General features: G+C 54.2%; 1 protein-coding gene across 17 annotated transcripts; it reads left to right on the forward strand.

Annotated features, from left to right (window-relative positions):
• The first annotated feature begins 2,753 nt into the window (after nucleotides 1-2,753).
• LRRC71 (leucine rich repeat containing 71) lies at nucleotides 2,754-14,781 on the forward strand. Of its 17 annotated transcripts, none has more exons than XM_008984624.5 (16): nucleotides 2,754-3,085; nucleotides 5,851-6,000; nucleotides 6,326-6,454; nucleotides 6,545-6,620; nucleotides 6,840-6,917; nucleotides 9,085-9,153; nucleotides 9,379-9,538; nucleotides 9,616-9,699; nucleotides 9,812-9,901; nucleotides 10,989-11,138; nucleotides 11,343-11,436; nucleotides 12,189-12,283; nucleotides 13,471-13,512; nucleotides 13,588-13,702; nucleotides 14,121-14,242; nucleotides 14,544-14,781. In XM_008984624.5, exons 1-16 carry the CDS (start codon nucleotides 2,926-2,928, stop codon nucleotides 14,658-14,660), a joined length of 1,731 nt encoding a protein of 576 aa, XP_008982872.1. In that variant the 5' UTR covers nucleotides 2,754-2,925; the 3' UTR covers nucleotides 14,661-14,781. The 17 variants fall into 17 exon arrangements, with proteins under 17 accessions (XP_008982872.1, XP_008982874.1, XP_002760166.1 ...); XM_035279793.3 differs by having other exon boundaries at nucleotides 3,042-3,801; XM_078356039.1 differs by having other exon boundaries at nucleotides 3,042-3,801; nucleotides 13,588-13,677.
• Nucleotides 14,782-15,511: the final 730 nt, after the last annotated feature.

Here is a 15,511-nt window from a genome sequence, read left to right on the forward strand (position 1 = left end):
CCCAGCTACGTGGGAGGCTGAGGCAGGAGAATTGCCTGAACCCAGGAGGCAGAGGTTGCGGTGAGAGGAGATCGCGCCATTGCACTCCAGCCTGGGCAACAGGAGCGAAACTCCGTCTCAAAAAAAAAAAAAAAAAACCATTTTGTAAAGCATTAGTTGCCATAGATAGTGATTCCTCTGGTGGATCTGGGTAAACTCAACCTTTTGGATAGGATCCACCATTCAAAATGTCATTAAGAACATTTGTGATTCAAGATGGGAGGAGGTCAAAATATCCATGCTAACAGGAGTTTGGAAGAAGTCGATTCCAATCCTCATGAGTGACTTGGAGGCATTCAAGACTTCAGTGGAGGAAGTAACTGCAGATGTGGTAGAAATAGCAAGAGAACTAGAATTGGAAGTGGAGCCGGAAGATGAAACTCAATTGCTGCAATTCATGATAAAAGTTGAATGGATGAGGAGCTGCTTATGGAAGAGCAAAGAAAGTAGTTTCATGAGATGGAATCTACTCCTGGTGAAGACGCTGTAAGCATTCTTGAAATGAAAAGAAACGGGCCGGGTGCGGTGGCTCACGCCTATAATCCCAGCACTTTGGGAGGCCAAGGCGGGTGGATCACGAGGTCAAGAGATTGAGACCATCTTGGTCAACATGGTGAAACCCCGTCTCTACTAAAAATACAAAAATTAGCTGGGCACGGTGGCATGTGCCTGTAATCCCAGCTACTCGGGAGGCTGAGGCAGGAGAATTGCCTGAACCCAGGAGGTGGGGGTTGTGGTTAGCCGAGATCGCTCCATTGCACTCCAGCCTGGGTAACAAGAGCGAAACTCCGTCTCAAAAAAAAGAAAAGAAAAAAAAGAAACGATTTAGAATATTCCATAAACCTGGTTGATAAAGCAGTGGCAGGGATTGAGAGAACTGACCCTAATTTTGAAAAAGTTCTATCATGGGTTAAATGCTATCAAACAGCATTGGGTGCTATTGAGAAATCTCTTGTGAAAGGATGACTCGATTGATGAGGCAAACTTCACTGTTGTCTTATTTTAAGAAATTGCTACAGCCACGTCAACCCTCAGCAACCACTACCCTGGTCAGTTAGCAGCCACCAGCATCAAAGCGAGGCGCTCCACAGCGGAATGATCGTGACTCGCTGAAGGCTCAGATGATCACTAACAGTTTTAGCAATGGGTATTTTTCGTTTCTTTTCTTTTTTTTGAGACGGAGTTTCGCTCTTGTTACCCAGGCTGGAGTGCAATGGCGCGATCTTGGCTCACTGCAACCTCTGCCTCCTGGGTTCAGGCAATTCTCCTGCCTCAGCCTCCTGAGTAGCTGGGATTACAGGCACGAGCCACCATGCCCAGCTAATTTTTTGAATTTTTAGTTGAGACGGGGTTTCATCATGTTGACCAGGATGGTCTCGATCTCTTGACCTCGTGATCCACCCGCCTTGGCCTCCCAAAGTGCTGGGATTACAGGCATGAGCCACCGCGCCCGGCCAGCAATTAGTATTTTTAAATTAAGGTATGTGCATTGGACTGGGTGCTGTGGCTCATGTCTGTAACCACAGCACTTTGGGAACCTGAGGTGGGAGGATCACTCGAGGTCAGGAGTTCAAGACCAGCCTGGCCAACATGGTGAAACCGCACCTCTACTAAAAATACAAAAATTAGCTGAACATGGTGGTGCCTACCTGTAATTCCAGCTCCTAAGGAGGCTGAGGCAGGAGAATTGCTTGAACCTGGGAAGCAGAGGTTGCAGTAAGCTGAGATCACACCACTGCACTCCAGCCTGTGCGAGAGTGAGACTCCATCTCAAAAAAAAAAAAAAAAGGTATATGTATTTTTTGAGACGTAATGCTATTGCACAGTTAACAGACGACAGTATAGTGTAAATGTAATTTTATATGCACTGAGAAAAAACAGACTACAGTACAGTGTAAATGTAATTTTATATGCACTGAGAAAAAAAAGTGGCATGACTCACTTTATTGCCATATTAGCTTTATTCCGGTGGTCTGGAGCCCAACCCTTAGTATTTTGGGGGCATGCCTTTATTCAAATGGAGCCCAGCAGGGCAGAATCATCAGGGTCTAGAGTAGGAGTCAGGTGATGACTTTGAATCCCAGATTTGTAAAGAGTGTGACTCACCTTATTAACTCGTTAGCAGATTAACTGAGGTCCCAGAGACCCCCAGGAGACTAAACAGGTGGGAGTCGAGAATAGAAACTAGCACCACACCAACCAGATGGGTTTCTCTAGGCTCCTTCCACCAGGTGCTCTCTCCTTACTGGGCAGGTGGGTGGACGCTGGAGAGTGAACCTGCCACCACCTGGATTCTCCCTGGTGTCCTCCGACTGCCCACGGCTAAGATCCCTACCCCGCGCAGTCTGCCCGCTCCCCCCCGGCTCAAGTCCAGGGTGACTTCGGATCGCCCGCCCTTGCCCTATCCCCGTCCCCGCTTGGGTCCTGTCTGGGATCCACTCGTTTCCCTCTGCCATGGCTCCGCGCAGGTCCTGGGTTACCCTTGCCTTTCTCCCTTAGCACAGGCTCGGCCTGCCCTGGCCCTCCTGGGCCCATCAGCTCCTGCGATCTCCGGCTGCCCTCGCCCTGCCTGCTCCGCCGGCCGGGCCCGCCCCTCCCGCTCTCGCCCCTTCCCCCGGGCACTCCCCTCGCCTTGCTCTGCCCTGCGGCGCCCCCTGTCTGCCTCGCGTGCTTTCTGCGGTTGCCCCTTTCCCGCGGGCCCGCCCGCCTCGCGCGGTTGTCTTGGAGAGGGACGCGTAGGCGACGCCATTGCGGACGGGTCGGATCCGGTCCCTGGACGCGGAACAGAGACCCCCTGATTCAGCCACCCCAGAGTGAGCCGCATAGAGTACGGTTCTACCTTCCCGCCCCGACGAGGGTGCCAGAGACGCTGTAGACAACACCAGCATGTCGAGCGAGCAGAGCGCCCCAGGGTCCTCGCTGAGGGCCCCGCGTCCGGGGACCCAGAAGTCGTCTGGCACGGTGATCAAAAAGGGAGAGCGCGCGGCCAAAGAGAAGCCAGCGACCGTTCTGCCTCCCGTGGGCGAGGAGGAGCCCAAAAACCCTGGTACGCTGGCGCGGGGGTTGGGAAATCAGGCCTCCAGGCTGCGTCTTCCCGGGTTCCCACTCGCTACTCACTGCTCACGGCTACGGCTGAACTCTCACATACCCAGGTTGAGTTTCTGAATCTCGGCTTGATAGATGTTTGAATAGAACTTGATCTTAAAGAACCCACACTTTGGTTTGGGATGCTGACAAATACCAATAAGATGTGATAAGATAGAGAAGAGAGGAAGGCCCAGGGGTGAGGAGGGGGATGCCAGGAGGTGCCTTTGAGCAGAGTTTATAGATATTCATTCATTGATTCAACAATTAATTTCCAAATGCCAGCCACGAGGCCAGGCATGTCACAGAAGAGAAGGAGAGGGACACAGCCCTGCTCCCATGGGGTTTACATCCTCTGGGAAAAGAAAACGAATAGAATGGTGTAAATAGAGGTGTGGCTCTTTTTTTGCAAGTGATATAACCCCAACCAAACTAAGCATGGAGGGGAAATGTATCTGAAGACTTCTTGGTACAAGTCTGCCAGCTTCAACATTACTGAACAAGAACTTGCTGTCTCTGGAATCGAAGTAAAAACCTTGGGAAAAGGCTCTGCTCGCCCAGCATCCCCCAGGTGCTATCTCCTGTCAGTGCTGGTGGGTCCCTGGGGAAGGAATTCTAAGAGCTGTGGAAAGAGCATCTTCTGGAGGGGAAGACAAGGCAGCATAGAATCCCCTACAGGTATGAAGCCAGTTACATTAAACACACACACACACGCACACACACACACACGACATGGCTGCTGTACAGAAAATGGGGTGGAAGGAGGCAGAGAGATGAGTCACCAGACTATTTCAACAGCCTAGTCTGGGGACAGTGGGAGTTGGGATAGGGCAGTGAGCTTGGTGAGGGGTGCTTGGGTTAGGCTCCTCAGAGAAACACTTTGAAGGTAAAAGTAATAAGAGTTGGTGAAGGAATGGACAGGATGGGGAGTGAGGGACAGAGCAAGAATGATTCTCAGGCTTCTGGACTGGGCACATGGTGGGAGGAGGTGCCACTCATGGAGACAGGTGCATGTAAGGGAGGAGCTCCAAGGGGTGATGCCAGCTGGACAGCTGGACACATGGGTCAGCAGTGCCTGGGAGAGGTCAGGGGTGGAGTTGTGGCTTTGGGAGCTGCTGACGTTCTGGCACAGTTAAGTCCTGGCAATGAGAGAGACCCCTCCAGGAGGCAGGGAGTATACAACTAGGGAAGAGCAGAGGGTTCAGGACCCAGCCTTACAGGTTGTAGAGCACAAGGAGCTGGCAGGGGAGTCTGAGCAGCCAGCAGAGAGGGAGGAGAGAATGGGAGTGACGCCTGCGCAGGACCTGGATAGGCAACATGGAGGTCACGGTGGCCTTAGCAGACACCACGGTGTGCTGCGACAGGGGCAGATGCGGGCTTGCTGATGGCACACATAGAAATGTGTAGGAATTTAGAAGAAGTCCTATCTGATGGCTTCTGTTTCTCAAGAAGCTATGGGCTGAGACCATTAGTGAGCATGAGGAAGGGGTGTAGGAGCAGAGGAGAGCTGAGCTGACAGGTGCTCAGGTGCAGAGCCCGTTTCCACCGCGCCCGCGCGGGCGGCGCTGTTCTCGCGGTTTTAGAGCGGGGCTTCTCTACAGGTGCTGTGGACCAGCCGCTTCAGCATCATCTGGGGCCTTGCTAAAAATGCAAAATCATGGGCCTCACCCGGGCTACAGAATCAGAATCTCTGGGGATAGGGCCCAGGAAATGGTTTTAACAGGCTCTCCAGGTGATTCTTAAGATGTTAAAGTTTGAAATGTCCGTTCTTGAGAAGGGAGGTATGAGTGAAGCAAGGAAGCGTGAGGGGCTCTCCCAGCAGAGGGAAGTTTGGGAGGGCTGGGAGGTGTGCAGGAGCCAGCCAGCCCAGGGGTCACTGCAACTTCCCTATGCCGCCTCCAACCTGCTTCGCCCATTTGACTGTGCATCTGGGGTCCCGCTGATGGCCAGACACAGGAGGAACATGCCTCTCACAAATTTCCCCAGGAACCCTCGAAGCTCTCTTCTTCCCGCCAGTCCCTCCATGCCCTCAGGCAGGCTCCCTGTTCTGTGGAGCTCCTGCAGCATATGGCAGGGCCTCCGGTTTCAACTCTAGGAACCAATTCTTAGTGGGGAGCCAGAAAGAGCAAGGATCTCTTGGAGACTCAGAGTCTCAAGCTCGCATAGCACCGCTCTCAGGATGAGATGGGGTGGGCATGTGTGAATTAATATAACTCACACATGAGTTATATTTCTAAAGCATTTTAGAACTGGACACGAGGAAGTTCCATATAAGCACACTGGACAGAGGAAGTGTTAAATAATAGTGTGGTTTTGCTGCCCTTGGTCATATGTGTAGGGAAGGGGTGGGAGTAGAAAGGAACTCACATCGGGCCTGCGGGTCTCCATCCCAGGGACCCTGAGCAGTTCCAGCAGGGAAGGAACACTTGTGACGAGGCTGGGCTGGGGACACCAGGAGAGGCAGAGGTGGGGCTGGGAGTGGAAAGCAGGGGTGGCAGTGGCTTTGACCTGGGGGTGGGGAAGCCAGTACACAGAAGAGGCGACACCATTGTCTGCCGTGCAGGCCGCTAGTGCCCTTTCTTCCAAGCATTTGCAAGTGTCTAGTCCCCGTTTTTCCAGGCATTTGCAAGTTGAATGGCTGAGGAGGGGCGCCAGTCAGCACGGGTGAACCTGAGGAGCCAGGGGTGGGCGCGGCCCCTTCTCTCACGCCCCTGCCTGTCCCCGCAGAGGAGTACCAGTGCTCAGGGGTCCTCGAGATCGACTTCGCCGAGCTCTGCATGCGGTCGGGCTACACGGACTTCCCTAAAGTTGTCAACCGGCCCCGCCCTCACCCGCCTTTTGTCCCCTCCACCTCTTTGTCGGAAAAGGTCACCCCAGGTGAGTGACAGTGGAGCTCCCCGGTGCCTACCTGGGCCGCCTCGACCATCCTCACCCTCTCTTCCCAAGCCAGGAGAATGGCACGGGGGGGGGGGGCAGTGTGTGTTTGAATGGGGGGAATTCGACCATGCCGGTGAGGAGGTGGAGGAGTCTCCCGTCTTTCTTTCCAAATCCCAGCAGAGGCGCCGTGGCCGGAGAGGCAGCGCCCGCAGGCCAGTGCCTCCCACGCCGGCGGTGCCCCCCCAATCCTACCCGGGCACCTGTGGGCCGGCAGGGCGCGGGGCGCGGGTAGGCAGCTGCTCCCCTCCCTCCTCACCTCTTCCAGAAGACCCACAGCTGTCCGGGTCCTGCAGCCTTAACAGTCTGGAGACCAAATACGTGTTTTTCCGGCCCACCATCCAGGTGGAGCTGGAGCAGGAGGACAGCAAGTCGGTGAAAGAAATCTACATCCGCGGTGAGCCCGGGTACCCCCGCCCGTCCCCGCTCCCTCCCGCTCCCCTGGTGCTTCCCAGGCCTGAGGCGCCTGACTCTTCTTGGCCCGCAGGTTGGAAGGTTGAGGAACGGATTCTGGGTATTTTCTCTAAATGCCTGCCCCCGCTCACCCAGCTACAGGCCATCAAGTGAGGGGCACTGGGGGGATGGGCGAGAGGCCCGCGCGCGTGAGAAGTGGGGCTCCTGGTGGCTTGGGAGAGAGAACCAAGGGGCACGGGAGACCCTGGAGACTATGGGAGGTGACGGTGGGGGATGCGGAAGGGCTCCGTTGGAAAGATGGTGTGGGAAGCGTTTCCAGTAGGAGGGGACCTCTAGCTCTGTGTTTCTGCACTTCCCGCCCATGCCAGCTTGTGGAAGGTGGGGTTGACTGATAAGACCCTGACCACCTTCATCGACCTCCTGCATCTCTGCTCATCCACACTCAGGTCAGCAGACCGGGAGGCCCCCAGTGCCTGGACGGCCTGGCTGTGCGGGTGGTCAGAGGGGAGCAATGTGGGCATGGAAGTGGCTGACTCCTGTGGGCCTGGCTAGCATCCCTGTGTAAGCAGAAGCCGGCAATGTCTGTTGGATCATGATACCCCCATCAGACAAGAAGCCAGGTCCGCTTTTCTGCCCACACCAGTATCCAAAGAGCCTGACCTTCCAGGGCTCATCCTATCCCTCTGCATCAGTTCCATTACCCTCCACTCCCTCCCCAGAGGTTCTCTCTCTCCTTCATGGCTGCCTGGAGCCCTGGTCCTGTACCAGAGGCTGATAAGACCCACAGTGCTTATCCTCTAGGAACTCGCAGTCCAGTGAGGGAGAGAAAAGGACACAAGAATAAGTACTGCAGGGCAATGTGGAGACTCATGATGGAAGACTGGTTCATTGGGGGAGGGAGTCGGGCAGAAAGAAGTGCCACCCCACTTTATGGGGCAGGAAGACCTGGAAGACTGCCTGGAGGAGGTGGTACTGAGCTGAAGAAGGCCTGTGAGCAGGCCAGAGAGGGAATTAGGAAAGGGCATTCTTACATGGGAAGGAGCAGGAGCAAGGCGTGAGGCAGGGTAACTACAGGTGTGGTTGGGAGTGTTAGCAGAGAGGCTGATTTGGCCCCACCCCTTCTCCAGACTCCCACAGCAGCTTGCCCTCTCTTGTTTCTTGGGGGCACCCCTCCTGCGGTGGCTTGCCTGTCTTCCTGCTGTGGATGGCACGGACGTTCCTTGAGAGCAGGAACTGTGTCTTCTTCAGCTGGGGGTCCCCAGTGCTCTGTGTAGAACGCCATGAAACGTATTTCCTTCTATGGTGGTAATTAACTAGCAGAAAACAATGATATGAATTCATCTGTAAATACTGTGTAAAAGTAAGTCCTCCCAACATAAAAAAATTAAACTGAATGTAACCAAGTTGACATCACAGGCGAGGCAGCCTGAAAGGTCGAACAAAATAAGAAATTGTGAGAGCAAATTTTTACATAGAGAAATTTCTGGCCATTAGTTCAGTTTTTGCTGTGACTTAGAACAGGACCGCCTTTCTCACAGCACTGTTAGAGAAGCCACTGCCATGTGGTGGGTTGTGTCGTAGTTATCTATTGCTGTGTGACAAATTAACCCCGAGATTCAGTGGCTTAAAAGAACGCACATTTATGATCTCATAGCTGCGGTGAGGTGACCTGGGGCTGGGCTGGGCTGGCTGAGCGCGCTGGCCCAGGGTTTGAGGTTGTCGTACAGCTGCTGACTGGGACTGCAGTTAACCTCAAGGACCAACTGCGGTGGTGAATCTACCTCCAGACTCGCTTCTGTGGCTGCCTGGGACTCTCTACAGGCTGGCTGAGTATCCTTACCACATGGCAGCTGGCCATCTGAGAGAGTGCCAGGGAGCACTCAAGACGGAAGCCATGGCCTTTGTAGCCTAAACCTAGAAGTGCTGTCCCATCTCTTCTACTATGTTCTGTTCATTATAAGTGAGTCACTTCTTTTTTATTCCTTTTTTTTTTTTTTGGAGATAAGAGTCTTGCTTTATTGCCCAGGCTGGAGTACAGTGGCACAGTCTCGGCTGACTGCAACTTCTGCCTTCTGGGTTAAAGTGATTTCTCTGCCTCAGCCTCCCAAGTAGCTGGGATTACAGGCACTCACCACCACATCGTGCTTTTTTCTTCTTTTTTCTTTTTTTTAGTAGAGACGGGGTTTCACCCTGTTGCCCAGGCTAGTCTCAAACTCCTGAGCTCATGCAATCCATCCTCCTCAGCCTCCCAAAGTGCTGGGATTACAGGTGTGAGCCACCGTGCCCGGCCAGAAGTGAGTCACTTCGAATGTGAAGTCCACACTCAAGGGGAAAGGATGACACAGGGGCATGAGTTCTAGGAGTGGGGACCACTGAAGGCCATCTTAGAGGCCACCCTACCACGGATTGCCAGCTTTGCGTAGCAGCCCCTTCAGATGGTCACACCTCTGAATTTTTAGTCTGAGGAATTGTCACATCTGTTTTCTATATTGGGGGACAATCCTTCGACTCTGTTTCCTAGTTGCTTCCCAGAGGCCCACATTTCCTCTCTGTTTCCCTCCCTTACCTGGCCTCAGTGGTACCTTCTGGTTCTCAGATCTCCCCTGCCCTCAGGAAGGTGTCTCTGGAGGGGAACCCACTTCTGGAGCAGTCCTATCACAAGCTCATGGCCTCGGACAGCACGTGAGACTCCCTGCCCTCACCCCCTTCATCTGGGCCTATCTTGAACCCCCAAGCCATTTTTAGTCCCCAGCCTTCCTTGTCCCCCTACCATCTCGGCAAGGGCCCTCGGTTCCTGCCCCTACATCCTCAGACCAGGCGGCTCCTCAAGCCGTCATGTCTCCCAAATTCCGGCGGACGCCCTGCACTGAGTTTCCAGCCACCCACATTCATTCTCCGGCTACGCAGGATCGCGCACTTGTCTCTGCGTAACAACAACATCGATGACCGCGGGGCGCAACTCCTGGGCCAGGCGCTGTCCACGCTGCACAGCTGCAACCGGACCCTTGTCTCGCTCAACCTGGGCTTTAACCACATTGGGGACGAGGGCGCGGGCTACATCGCCGACGTGAGTGCGCAGCGGGGAGAGACCCGCTGAGAGCAGGGGCGGCTTGGGCAGCTCACGGCTCCCTGACCACCCCTTAGGGACTCCGGCTGAACCGTTCCCTGCTCTGGCTGTCCCTGGCCCACAACCGCATCCAGGACAAGGGCGCCCTGAAGCTGGCGGAGGTGGGTGTGCCGACCAGGTGGGTCCGGGACGAGGACTGGCCTGGCGGGGGAGCGGTGGGGGGGGTCTGACTCCCCTGGCGTCCGACCTCCTCAGGGCGCCCGCCTTCCGCAGGTCCTGCGACCCTTCGAGCTGACGCACACCGAGGTGGTGGAGCGCCGGCGCCTCCTGCTGGAGAAAGGGACGCAGGAGCACTCGCGATCGGTGAGGAACCACCAGGCCCCAGGACCAGCGGAGAGGTCCTCTAACCCTCGAGCCCACTTCCCAAGTCCGCTGCTTTTCAGCAAACTGGTCATCCGGTTAAATCTCCATCCTCTGTCGTGACTGTCTTTCCCTCCGACTTCTGCACAAACGCCCTGCTGGGCAGGCTCTGATCGCAGAACCACCCTATGGGCAGTAGAGTGTACTGGTTAAGAGACAGGACACTCGATTTAGACCATCTGGACCTGAAGTCCGGCTCATCCATATCCTAGCTTGTGACCTTGGGCATGCTACTAAACTTTTTTTTTAATGGTAGAATATTTTGCTTTATTTCATTATGTGCAGGATCATTGAGATAACTAAACTTCTTAACTTCTTTTTTTTTCTTTAGAGACGGAGTTTGGCTCTGTTGCCCAGGCTGGAGTGCAGTGGCACAATCTCGGCTCACTGCAGCCTCCGCCTCCAGGGTTCAAGCTATTCTCCTGCCTCAACCACCTGAGTAGTTGGGATTACAGGTGTGTGCCATCAGGCCCGGCTAATTTTTGGATTTTTTAATAGAGATGGGGTTTCGCTGTGTTGACCAGGCTGGTCTCGAACTCCTGGTCTCAAGTGATCTGGCCCCTCTTGGCCTCCCAAAGTGTTGGGATTACAGGCATAAGCCACTGCGCCTGGCCTGTTACTTCTCCTTGCTTCAGTTTCTTCATCTGTAAGTGGGGATAACTGTACCTATTTCATGACTGTTGAGAGGATTTAATGACTTAATTCCTGCAATCCATTTAAAATAGCACCTGGCACTTAGCTCAATAAAAGTTAGCTGCCTTTTCCCCCACTCAGTATGAGAGTCTGAGATCCTGCCTCACCCTTCATCTCACCCCCACCCAGGTCCCGCTGCTATTTCTATTTCTTCCCCAAAGCATCTCACTCCAGAGGAGTCCACTACAAACTATTTTAGCATTTAGGCAGGGAGGTGGGTGGGAGGGTGCTGTCAGCTCCACTGCTCCCCCCAAGTATGGGTACAGCTACCTTTCATCCCCCCACTGAGGAAGGGACTCTGGCTGCTTCTTCCCTCCCTTCCCATTCGTGAGCACAGCCCTCCTCCTCGAGACATGGGGACTCCAAAACAGACCGTGAGAAGAGTCAGACGGTAGGGATCAGCAACAGCGCATTGGTGGACAAGACAGACAAGACGCAGCCAATGAAAACCCCTAAGGGCCTGGGCAAGAAAAAGGAGAAATCATGGGTAGGTGTGTAGTGGGACAGAGCCTGGGTGCTGAATGGTCAGTGGAGGGGGCTTCTATCACTTGCAGAGGCGGTGGAGGGAAACAGGCCACATGGACCTTTGAATTCCCCCTAAGGCCTCTGGTCCTAACCCTGATCCTTCCCTCACCACTGCCCATCCCCTCCGGAGGTGGGCCTTGTACTGCTCTTCTCACTTTCTCCATAGGAATTGACCAAGAAAGAGGAGAGGTCAGGGGCTGGGCAGTCACCCACACAAGGAATCCCTAAGAAAGAAGATGCCACAAAAGCAGGAAAGGGGAGTAAGTGCAGGTGCCCCTGGGCAGCACCTTCCCATGTGGAGGAGGAGAGTGCTGGGCAGGGTGCAGGAGGCTGTTCTGGGCCTGGGCGCATCTGCCTGGAGCTCACCTCACCATGTCTCTCTGGGCCTGATTTCCTTCTCACAGTGGGATAATGTGGGGAGCCTCGTCTGGCCCGGATGTCCTAAGCCACTGCTCTCCACATCCCCTTTGTCGGAGCTGGAGCTCTGTGGCTCTGTCTTCAAAGAACCCACCCATCTAGCTGGGGTCCCCCTCCAGCCATTTCTTTTTTCTTTTTCTTCTTTTCTTTCTTTTCTTTTCTTTTCTTTTTTTTTTGAGATGGAGTCTCACTCTGTCACCCAGGCTGGAGTGCAGAAGTGGGATCTTGGCTCACTGCAATCTCCACCTCCAGGGTTCAAGCAATTTTCCTGTCCCAGCCTACCCAGTAGCTGGGATTACAGGCATGCACCACTATGCCCTGCTAACTTTTGTATTTTTAGTAGAGAAGGGGTTCACCATGTTGGCCAGGCTGGTTGAGAACTCCTGACCCCAGGTGATCCTCCCACTTTGGCCTCCCAAATTGCTGGTATTACAGGTGTGAGCTACCACGCCTGGCCCCCTCCAGCCATTTCTACTGCACCCAAACCCCTGGTTGGGGGGTGTCTTTGCCTCACCTAGCCTGTTCTCTCTGGGGAGGGAGCCTGGGTGATATCAGAAATGGGCACTGTGCATTCTGGCTCCTCTTCTGGCCCCAGAGGTAATCATCCCTGAGCAGAAGCCAAGCAGGATAAAAGGGATCAAGATTGGGAGCAGAGAGAAGCGCAGCATCCTCCCGGAGTCGGGACAAGAGGTAGGCTGCTGGAGGAGTGGAGGAAAAGGGCACATCCCTGGGATTCCAGGCTTCCTGGGACCTCTCATCCCAGCCCCTCCTGGAATGTGGTCTCCAGCCTCATGCTGTGGCAGCAGCCATTTACTTTCAAGTTTGTCCTCCACTCCTGTCCCAACCTCACTTGAAACCCACTCCCATCTCACCCTGGGCTTCTGTGGGAATCATGGGAGTGGGCCCCTTCTGCTTTTCCTCGCCTGTTAATAGCCCACACTTCGGATCTGCTGTCTCAACTCAGCCGGGCTGCTCCTGCAGAGGCCCTCAGTTCATCACCACCGCCTCCATCACTTGCTTGGGCAGTTGCATAGGAACAAAGCATCCTCTTTTTTGTCCCTCTCAGTAGCTCTCCAGGGAAGGTGGGGCATTTTTATAGTAATGGCACCGCCCCATGCTACCCTGTGCATGGGTCCTCCTTCAGATCCTCTTTCTTTTGCCCCTGGATCTTCTCTGCCCCCTTTCAACTTGGACCAACTTGCTCCTTGCATTGGAAATCTTCCTGGGCTGCCTCCAGTGCTCCTGCCACCCTCCAGCCCTCGGTTCTGTCAGCTGCCTGAGGGTCTGCCTCTGTATTTTTCTCTTCCGTCGGAAGACTCCCTGCACATCCTAGGCAGGGAAGGGGCCCTCTGCTTTCAGGAGTCTTCTCTGGCACCCAAGACAAAATCTTACCAAAAAGGCCCTTCAGAGGGAGGAAGAGGGTGGGGTTGCTGTTCCCATTTTTTGTGTCTGCCTCTGTCTGGATCAGGCTGCTGATTGTCACTAGGACTATTGCAGTTTCTTTTCATCCTGCTCTCATTGTCACTTCCCTCCAATCCATTCTCCTTTTTGCTTCAGGCATCGGGAAACAGTTAGTAAAACCTGAATGCCACGTACCGTTTCCCGCCTCCAGAACAAAAGACAGCACCTGCTTTCTCTGCCCAGAACACCTTTCCCATCATCTGACAATATCATGTGCATCCACATTTCAGCTCACCGCCCTCCTCAGCCAGGAGACCCCTCCTGGCCTGGCCTAGGCAGCCCTTTTCCATACTCCACAGTGCCCTGAGTTTACCTCTGTCAGCGGTCACTCTAGACCACATTACTCTTCCATTTTCTGGCTCCCCCATACAAAGGAGCTTCTTGAGGGTATGGGTTATTTGTTTTTGTATCCCCAGCACCTAGGACAAAGCCTGGAGTATAGCCAGCAGTCAAAACATGTATGTTGAATGAATGAGTGAATGGCCTGTTGACCAGCTCCCCTGCTGTCTGCTGCAATTAGTATTCTGCTTTAGCAGCTGGTTGTTGAGGCTACTGAGGTGATCAACCCTCTCCTGGAGCCAGTGGAGCACCGAGCTGGGAAAGTTTTCATGCCTGGGAACAAGGTCCTTTTGCACCTCAACCTCCTCCGTATGTCTGCCAACCTCCCCTGTCTTTCTGCCATGAGACGCTGTCCTGCCTGCGGGTGCCTGTCCTGACTCCATGGAGCAGATCTGGTCCTTCCATCTTTGGGCTACATGTCCCCCAAGGCTCTCTTGCACAGGGCTTGGGGAGCCAGGGGAAGTGCTGAGTCTGGGAGGAGACTGAGGACAGGTGATGAGTAATGAGGGGAGTTAGAGAGATGGGGGATGGGAGAGGGAAGAAGAGGAAAAAGAGTGAGGGACAGTCAGAGAATTAAAGGAGAGCTGGGTGAAGGGCCAGGTCAGGGAAAGGTGGGCCACGGCCAGTGAGTCTGGAGTGGGGAGCTGGGCTGCTGGGGGTGTCTGGTGTGTCAGGTGCCAGAGATGCCTGTGGCATTAAGAGATCACCTCTCTGCATCTTCCACTAGGGAACCGCATCACAGAGGTGGGGCTGGAGGGCTTCCTCGCCACGATGCAGCACCAGGTGCAGTTCTCCAAGGCCAAGAGTGTGTCCAAGGGTCCAGTGGGGCTGCTGTGGCTGTCCCTGGCTGTGAGTCCCTTTCACTCTCTCCTGCCAAAGGAGAGCTTGCCCCTATCAGCTGTCACACTAGACAGCTGCTGCAGGAGGGTCTCTCTCCCTGTTTTCAAGGAAGGTCTATAGCTTCTCTGCTTCTTTTTTAAAAAATCACAAGAAAACCTCCACTTGTCTTGCTGAAAGATCAACAGTATTAATCACTTTTTCTGCATGTCTCCCAGCCCTTAACCCACCCTGCCCCAGGACCCTTTTTTCTCCCAGAGGACCAATTTCCATTCCCCTTGTCAGAGGTCACCCTTCCTTTTCCTCTTTTCAGAAAAATTGCTTCGCTCCACAATGTCCTGCATACGCCAAGCTCCAGGAACTGATGTTGCCAAGGGGCCCCATTAAGGTCAAGCTCAGGGAGGACGAGGCCATGGCGTTCTTCCCCTAGCCCCTCCCACCTGCTCGCCTCTGAGACTCTGAGCCACAGAAGCACCCCCCGTCCCTGTGTGCACTGACCTCCCTGGGGGAGCTCTCAGACCAATAACAAAGTCTGTTGCTGTTCTTTTCCTTGATGTTGTCTGAACACTTTCTTGCAGAACTACTTAGAACATTTGGATTTTGTGTGCCTGTCCATGTTACATGGCCAGGAATGTCTGAAAAGTGATGGTCTGCATTACAGTTCTGCTGGGGATGATCTCAGCTCCCTGGCCTCAGCTAGCCAGGAGCATTGCCTTTCTGCCTCCTGCGGGCTAGTTCTTCCTTGCTCTGGCAAGAGCCATTCCCCCACTGTGTGCCCTAGGGGATATGCATTATGCCAGGGTTTGCATTCAGAAAGATTTGGGATAGGGGTTAGTGACTGACACGCACAGGCTTGGGAGAGGGAGTGGAAGCAGTAGGTAAAGCAGAGGAACGGAGCACACAGGCTCCACACCAGCTCCTTTCTGTCTCCCTGCCCAGCTGGCCCAGGTGTTTGACTGGTTTGGAGGAGCAGTAAAGGGCTCAGGTGAAGAAAATGAACAAAGATTTGGCAGGACACTTTGGAGAGGGTACTAAACTCTCAACGTCTACACAGCAAAGGCCAAGCATTGAACATGAACCCTAATAACACCGCCTGCAGAAGTTAGCAATCTGAAACCAGGTGTGAGGTTCCTGAGCCAGGTCAGGGGCCCCAAACCTTTGCCCTTCAGTGCTGCCTCCGCTGAGGTCCCTGCCAGTACCCGGAGAGTGTAGGAGTGACTGGCTTCCGGGAAGCCTACCTATAACCTACAGGAGTGTCTGAGAAGGGGCAGATGAACAAGG

This window comes from Callithrix jacchus, chromosome 18 (genome assembly GCF_049354715.1).
Source record: "Callithrix jacchus isolate 240 chromosome 18, calJac240_pri, whole genome shotgun sequence".
Lineage (NCBI taxonomy): Eukaryota > Metazoa > Chordata > Mammalia > Primates > Cebidae > Callithrix > Callithrix jacchus.